Source organism: Gekko japonicus, unplaced genomic scaffold, assembly GCF_001447785.1.
Source record: "Gekko japonicus isolate JY-2015 unplaced genomic scaffold, Gekko_japonicus_V1.1 scaffold1418, whole genome shotgun sequence".
Taxonomy (NCBI): Eukaryota; Metazoa; Chordata; class Lepidosauria; order Squamata; family Gekkonidae; genus Gekko; species Gekko japonicus.
In genome coordinates, this window is record NW_015174318.1 from 346,176 (window position 1) to 355,069 (window position 8,894).

The window sequence follows — 8,894 nt, forward strand, 5'->3', positions numbered from 1 at the left end:
CACTCTTCACTTGGTGTCTCACAGCAGCTTACTATCTCCTTCCTTTCCTCTCCCTACATACAACTTGTGAGGCAGGTGGGCCTGAGAGAACTCTGAGAGAATTGCTCTTCAGAGAACAGCTCTGAGAGAACTGTGACTGACCCAAGGTCACCCAGCTGGCTGCATGCGGAGGAGTGGGGAATCAAACCCAGTTTTCTAGGTTATAGTCCACTGCTCTTAACCACTCCACCAAACGGTTCCAGATGTATTCCTATTGAGCTCCTAACTGTATGCCACAAAAGAGATTCACAGGAGTAACCGGCTTTAAATTGGCAACCACACCCACTCAAGTCTTCTTCCAGAGAGGGATGGTGGTGGTTTTTCACATACAAAGTATTCACATTGTTATTACTGGACAGTATTTTCATAGTATCCACCCATTCTGGATTATCCAAGTCAAATACAATATATTTCATGGGCTTGATGAATTTAGAAAACCATAAATCGTAGAATTAAGCAGACTACATTTTTAAGCTTCTGTAATTTCTTCTTGTATTACATACTGCATCTACTGTGCATACTAAAATTAGTAACATTTTTATAAATGTACGCAGCATTTCAAAATATTAAGTCCAGACTTTATACTATGTAAAATTTTATTTTCTTACTTTACTATATTGACAATTTTATGCACAAATATTTTAGAGTAAAAATAGAAAATAATTGTTTCATGTAAAATTACCAAAAATTCAACACAAAAGAAATACATAATTAGCAGAGTATGTGTCTGTAAAGAGTAAAAATGTATGCAAAACCCCTCCATCTTACAAAAATTGGGAATATATTGTCTATATTTTTCTTCCGACAGTCACACAATGCCACCAAACATACTATAATCCATACCTCTTACTGAAGATCTCAAATTAGTCACAGATTGTCCCCACAAGAAACTTGACAAGCATGTACTGTTCTGAAAGCACATTAGTACTCTATAAATGGGGAAAATATTGTAAGAAGTGCAGCAAACCTATAAAGGAGATAATGAAAATCTAAAGTTTAGAAAACAAAATCCAATGTATATAAAAGAAAGGCCATATGCCATGTTTCCTAATATGGCTTATTCTAGTATGTGCATAGCCAAGAGCGTATCTAGTATAGCATTTATGCAGGTATTTGTGATCAATCTGACCTCCCTCAATATTAACAGGCCACCTCTTTCACAAAGAAAAAAAAATCAATGTTTGGAATATTTCAAACACATTTTTAAAAGTTGAACCAGTAAGGTGAGTTAAGCTTCCTTTCAGTGAACCTACTTATCTTCCATTGTTTTGCATAAACAATTCTGGAGGTCATATTCTCAGGTATAGTCACTACTTTGCTTTATGCCAATATCCCTGTTACGCATTGATTCTTGCTATAGCAATTCTTGCTATATAATTAAAGCAGGTTTATCTCTCATCTCAAACAAAATTCTCACACAGTTTTAGGAATAGCACTGAGAACGAGTGAAGCTTAAACTGGAAGCCTATGTTCTATTAAATACAGAAAGTTTCACCCACTGGACTGAACTGTATTAATGGGCACAGGGTTATCACCCAAAATGTAAAATCTAATCTTGCCTATATGAATTTTAACATTCCTAAATGTTCTGAAGATAAACAAGTATAGCTAGAAACTTGGAAATTGACAGATTCCTTAATGTTACTGTACTTGTTGCCTGACATACCCTAAGCCATGTTTTATATTTAGTGCTTACTACTGTATTACTCTGACAGACTTTAGAACATTTGACTCTGGAGCATTCATAAGGATGAAGCTCCTGATCCACATTTTTACTGATTGTTAGGTAATGCCACAACTCATCCCAATAAGTTTGTTCTTCTACGATAATTCAGTGAAAAGCATACATTTAGAACATAGTATTTATATCACACAAATGAAAGGGAAGAGATAAAAAATCCAAAATGTATTGTCCAGGCTTTATGTGGAATTTAAAAGATCCTAACAAAGAAAAACACATAAAGCACTATTTCAGGCATCTTTGGATTTTCTAGGTATCAGGTTTAAAAATGCATCTAATTACTGAACTAGGTATTGTTTACTCTCAACACACACTATTTTATTTCCAAGCCCCCCAAAAACAACAACTTGAAAACAAAGTAACTAAAAGGAAAAAACTGCACTTTTCTGTATTTTAATTATCAAAGTCTATATAAACCTTGGGAAGTTAAACTTCATTTATTAATTTAACTGCAGTTTACATTTTGTTTTTCAACAGAAAGGGGTCTCTGTGATTAACTTAAGTCTTCAGTTCAAAGTCTACCACACTGCAAGTATAAACAGCACCAGCTAATGTATACTGTAGGGTAGGTTAAAACAAAAACCAAACCTATTCTTTGGATGAGAGACAATATTTCAAGTTTTTAATCTCCCAACAGGAAAAATGTGGAAAACCATTTTTTGTGTGCCAGATATGCTTAGCAATGTCTCTCAAGATAGTTAAGCACTTTCCCTCATACGTGCATGTTATCTACATGTTATATCAAAATACTCATAATTGGTTTTTGACCTTGTTGAGCTTAAAGTTGGATCTCTTTCTCAGCAGTGATCTTCAGCTCTGCCTTTGTTTCCCTTCTTTTGCTAATGAACAGAAAAACTGCCTTAGCATCATAGTGCTTTTAAAAATTTTTTACAACTTTGCATGCTTAGGCAATGACTACCATGGTTAACAAAAGCCTGCCCTACATATGGAAATACTACATTCCATCTGGCTGTTTGAGAAAAAAAGAAATACAGAAAATAAAATTCAGCATATTAACTAGTTTATGTTGTATAGATGCTTCACTTTTGTATAATGCTTGGAAATTATCAGCAGGGTGTGACATGACAACCACCAATTTCAGATTTTCTTACCAATCCCGGACTACTTGCCACAAAAAGGTCTGTCTTCATGTAAAGGAAACTGTGAAGTGCCCTGACTGTACATGAAATATATGCCTTTAAGTGAAAAAGATCCAAATTCATAGGCGTCTCAGTTCTTCATAGAAAAACCATGCATCATTGAACTGCCAAGGAACAGAAGTCACTTCCATTTAAAGACCAGAAACTGCTCAGTATACAAGAAAGGCCTCATGCTTCCAAGCTTTCCAGATCTGGTGCTTAGTTATCTTTTTCCGTTTGCAGTGATGCTGTGGCCAGTGCGACTGCTGTAACTGGCTGTGCAATGCCGTGGAGCTGCATCTTTGCCAGTTTCTTTTGTTCGCATTCTGTGACCAGCCGATTTAACTCTGCTGCACTGTACCCAATTAGAGTCTTCAAGTCACAGACAAACTTGTACACAAATCTCTTGCCTTGTACTTTGCAGATCATGTCCCCATCATAGTAATACCTTAATTGAGAGAGAGAGAGAGAGAGAATGAGAATGAGAGTGGGAAATAAATCCCTAAAAACCAACCGCAGATTATCAACACAGAGTCATTTAGTCAGAATGCCCTAGTAACAGGGTCACATTGATATAGTTCTTCCCTCTGATAAACCTGCTAGTGGCTCGCATCAGAGGTCCCATGCATGAGATGCACTGTACTGCTCTCACTTTCTCCACATATCCTCCAGGACCTACATGGCAGTTCACACACACAAATCCTTTATTGGCATGAAAGCACAAAACATCATGGAAATACGGGAAAATACTAAGATGCATCAGTCACACTTGGCTATTCAAGCCTCGTCTTCTGATTGCATAATATAAAAATTTTGCAACAGCCTCCATTATTTCACAATTAGAATGGAACAGAAGAAAGTGAACAATTGAGTCATCAGAATGCCAGCTCTTACCCTCTAGAAGTGGAGTAATAAAACAAGATCGGATATCCCTATAAAGAGGGCAATGAAGTATGGTGTGTGTAGTGGTTTCTCTATCTTTTACAGATCAAGGGCAAAGTCTGTCTACATATGGTATCTGGCGGTACCTCCCTAAAAGCAACTCTGATGGCAGAACATTAAAGCGTGCAAGCATGTATGCTCTGCAATGATGTGGGGCTGTTAAACTTGACAGATACTTCGCAGCAGAGCCCATGTCAAAGGTCCCCAACCTGCCTGGGGAGCATCTGCTGGCTATGCGTTCCGTAAGTTCTTGCCTTTCGATGTCTAGAAATCTTTGTTTAATAATTTATTTATTTATTTAGGTATTTTTACCCCACTCTCCCCGCAAGCGGGCGTAGCATAGCATAGACTTGTTTATCTGAAAAGGGGGCTAAATAATCTGTGGATATTCCCATTGTAGAGAGTTTCTCCTCTACATATCTAAGCCATGGAGAGAGATGGGACTCAGTTAACATGTGAGTACATGGCAGTTGGGTTTACTTGTGGTGCCAGCACATTTGAATGTATCAGTCAAACATCTTTTCTCTGTGGTGAACAACTAATGCTTCAGATGAGGCAAGATTATTTATTTCATTTACACCCAAAGCAGCTTACATGGTTCTCGTTTCCCCCATTTTCTCCTCATGACAACCCCTATGAGGGAGGTTAACCTAAGAGTGTCTGAGTGGCCCAAGGTCACCCAGCAAGCTTCCACAAAAGAGTAAGGATTTAAGCTTGGGTCTTCCCGCTCCTAGTTTTACATTCTAGCCACTACACCACACTGTTGTCTTCACAAATGATGTCTTCACAAATGTGAACATATAAAGTTCAGGTTTTATTCCATAAAACTGGATGGAGAAAAAGAGAATGCCATTGTGTTCTGAAACACATCCTTCACCTCACCTAACAGGATCTTCAGGCTATCAAAATCTTTGGACTGTGAATGCCATTATAAACTCTCTCTGCTTATGAGATTCAAACACTGGACTTACTGTGAGGGCTTCTCCTCCTCAGTGGAATGGAAAATATTCTGAAATGGGTTATACCTCTCCTCACTCCACTGACAGGGCTATGCAAATAATCTTTGCAGTGCTTCCAGGCCCAGGGGGTAAAGCCCCAATTCACATTTGCAAAGCTCTGAGTTAAGGCAAATTTTCATGAATTTGCAAGATAAATATGACCCCTTGAAGGAATGAAGTTCCCATCCAGAATTACTCCTTCCTTGTGGGAGGGAAGGGATACCTCCCATTGCACTGATGAGAAGAAACCCTCATGGTAAGTACAGTGTTTCATTCTCCATCAGTGAAGGAAGGTAACCTGAAATGGGTTGCTGAAAAGCTGTGTCATCCTGGTTAAGTAGTTTATAAAGCATATAGCGTGTAGGAGGAATTACTGGGAACCCGCCTGCTATAGAACTCTCCTGCCAAAGGCTGCATCTGCAGACAGTAGGTGTTCACCTTATAATGCCTGACAAAGGTAAAGGCCAATGTCCAGGTGTTTGCTGCCCTGCAGATTTGTGATAGCAGCATTGGTGGAAAAGGCAGCAAAGGGGGCTGTTGTCCTGGAGAAGTGTACTGTGACACCTTTAGGAACAGTAAGTGCTGGATCTCATAGGCTAACATGATACAGGCTTTGATATACCACATAATGGGGGACTACTTTAGTCCTCATGAGAGATAGACTGAAGGAGACAAACAGCATGTCTGTGGTTCCATAGGATTCCACATGCATCATATGTAAGTCCTGAGTGCCCTCCTCACATCCAGTTTGTGCCATTCCTTCTCCTTGGGATGTCCTAGACAAGGACAGAGGGATGGCAGGTGGATTCCTTGATCCTTACAGAAGGATGAGTACAAAGTGGGTACAAAGCAGGGATCTATCCTAAGGATCACCAAGTCCTTTTGGAACAAGCCTAACTCTTGCTTTAGAGAGAGTGGAAAGCTCTGACACTCAGCCTGCTGATGTAGTGGCCACAAGGAAGGTGTGATGGACAGATTAAGTTCTGCCTCTCCTTAAGAACAACCAATGGGAGCTGACAGAATGCTAGTGAAAAGCTGATAGTTGAAGTCGTTAGTTCAGTTAAAGGGAAAGCTAGAACTGGCTGGTAACAAGCTGGAAGCTTAAGCCAGTGAGTGGCAGGATAGCAGCCTGACACCAGCTGGGAGAAAGACAACTTGCAACAAAGAATCCGGAATGCCTGACTAGAGCTATGGTTCAAAAGTTCAAGTGTGGAGAAACTCTGTAATCAACTATCTGAATCACTCCAGATAGTTTATGGCTTAAACACATCTGAATCACTCCAGTTGTGTTTAAGCCATAAATAACAGTTAACTCCTTGTTTGTTTAGCCAAGTGTATCGTCTTAGGGAAATAAACACACATATAAGATCTTGGCCTGTCTCTATCCATATAGATTTGGATATGAATAAATGTGACTGAAGCAGCATTTGAGTTGGCAGTGTCTCACTGAGGAGTGATTGTTAAAGGGGACTGGGCTACCCCCTCAGGTGATGTCTCTGGGACTGAGAGAGAGGGAACCTCACATGCAACTGTCTATATATTTAGAAGAGGCAAGACAGATGGCAAACTGTGACTATCTGACCTACCCGTAGCCCTGAACTTGTGTGACAAGAGGCTGTGGAAGGTGGTAGGGTCTGCGAGTGAAGAGGTCACAGAAGGCTACCGTGAAAGATAGGACTTAGGGGGGTACAGATCTGAGCAATTAAAAAAGAAACTGGTGTAATTCCTGCGGGACCTTGTGTAGCTCCCAACAGGGAAAGAAGTGTTGTGTATGAGTGTGTGTGGGGGGTAGGTTTTGGTTCCACTGGGACATGGAAGAGGGGAGGAACCTGTCCCGTGGATGATGCAGAAATTCTATTTTGTATTTTGATGATGTGAGCAGTCTCCTGACTGGAGCAAAGGCTTGGAGGTGACCTGGTTGGTTTGAGAACCATCATTTGCCTTGGGGAAAATCTTCATTTGTTCCAGGAGGGCTTCTGGAATCATACTATAGCAGCTGTGAAAGGAGTGGTAGGAGCTCTGTGTAGGTCAGTTTGCCTTGTTTTCCTCTCTTTTGGAAAATGAGGGCATAGCCTTCTTTTTGCCTCTTGTCTCAATTAAGACCTTATCTCGGGCTGCATCCCCTATTTTTTTTCTCCTTGGAAGGACACAAAGGTGAGGCTTGTTGTGTTTTTTTGGACAGGTGATCTACCTTCCAGTGCTTCAGTCATAGATCATGCTGAATTAGGATGTTGGCTGTGAGGGATTTTCCAGAAAACTGCATGGCATCCAACCTGGCATCAGCCATGAAAGCTGAGGCTCCCTTGATTTTTAGCACAGCTTGTCTCAGTCTTACCAGGTCTGGATTCAGGTTCTGCAGGAGCTCCTCTGCCCAAAGAACTTCTGCTCTAGAAAAGACTAAACCAGATTAGCTGGCCTTGATGGCGAGCGTTAAGGCTTTGTGCACCTTCTTGAGGGAGAGCTTTCCCCCCCCCCCAGCTCACTGGGTCCGAGTACATTGTCTCTATCTTTGCACAGTACTGCATCTGAAAGAAGGGCAGTTCCTAGGGCATACACGAAAGGAAATTGAAGGGTCTTTATGAAGGGAGTAAACATTAGTTGCTGTAGATTTTCCGGGTTGTGTGGCTGTGGTCTTGGCATTGTAGAACCTGACGTTTCACCAGTAACTGTGACTGGCATCCTCAGTGGTATAACACAGAAAGATGGAGTACTCTCTGTGTCAAGGTGAGAAGAAAATGGTAGGCAGGTAATTTATATCTACTCCCGAAGGTGGGGTAAGGCTGAGTCATTATCTTGTAGGCGTTCCCCAGGCTGTGAACATGCCAATGGAGGAGCTTTCCTGAGGAGATTATTTTGTATTCTTTACTACTGAGTGTAGGCTCTTGCCTCTTTGGGGCATAGCCCACTCACCCCTCAGAGCTTCCTCCAATAAATCGGGAAAGGGCACAATGGATGGTTGGTGAAAGACCTTGCAATCTTCCTAGTTGGAAGAGCTGTCGTCTCAGTACGGAATTTCAGCCCTGCTAAAATTCCTAAAACTCCTTTGCTAGAAGACGAGAGAAATCCTCTTGCTGGAAGAGCCTTCTGATGGCTGGTACTGTACTAGAGGTTTCTTCACCCAATAATTCCCCTTCCTTTATATCTGATCAGAATGCATAACATTTCAGTCTGATTCTGAGTGATAAGAATCCAAATGGCCAGAGGAAGCAGTGTGGAGCTACACGCAGGCCATGGAGGAGGAGGAAGGTTTCACACCTTTTTGCATCTGAAGGAGCTCAGAGTAATGGTAGCATGCTGGGAACCTGGAAAATAGTTCATCAGAGGAGTGCCTGCAATAGGCCCTTAAGCTCCTTTTGAATCTTTCAGGGAGAGGAGGGAGAGTACAAAGATGACAAGGGAAAATAGCCTGTGTGCCTGAACTTCCATTTTTCTTCCCTTCTTTTCTGAAGCCCCTCCTGCACATCCTGAATGACCTTGTTAGTGATCCAGGAGCAAATATTGGGGGGTAGGGATGCCCCCATTAAAGATCCATGGAAAGGAGGATAAGAACCCTGGGAGTACTGCACTTCCCCATGTTCCCTTTGTTGATTAGTCACTGTGTGAGAAGTCTTGCTGCTGCCACTGATTAGGAGTTCTGAAGCCTCAGAGCCTGCTTGAGTTGAGTTGGAGGGATTTGGCATACCTGAACTGAAAGTGTCGCCCATTTGTTCCAACAGCATTGCCCATGAAGCCACTATTGTGGTAGCAGTGAAAGTCTGGAAGGCTGGGGGAGAAGAATCTTGGTGGACTCGTTTAGTGGTTAAAACACCTCCCTTTTCCTCAACCTAGGAAGCTGATGCCAGCAAGATTTTTGCTGTAGAGTGGTTGTTGTGGGAACCAGGAGGTCAGTTGAGGTCTTCCAGCTCTAATGGGGAGTCCTTGTGGTCTGTGCTGAAGAGGCCCCAGGGCAGGCAGCCACCATGCCTGACCACTTCTTAATGTCTGTGCTAGCCTAAGGACTTCCACACGTTATCATTCTTTACTCCTTTTCTCACT

At 41.6% G+C, this 8,894-nt stretch overlaps 1 protein-coding gene across 1 annotated transcript in view; it reads right to left on the bottom strand.

The window, feature by feature from the left end:
• Positions 1-768: 768 nt before the first annotated feature.
• The window catches only part of GABPA (GA binding protein transcription factor alpha subunit), a 35,438-nt gene continuing 27,312 nt past the window's right edge, over positions 769-8,894 (bottom strand). The window contains exon 10 of the mRNA XM_015424209.1: positions 769-3,367. Within this exon, the coding sequence (XP_015279695.1) occupies positions 3,139-3,367 (229 nt within the window). The 3' untranslated portion in view covers positions 769-3,138. The remainder of the gene's footprint in view (positions 3,368-8,894) is intronic.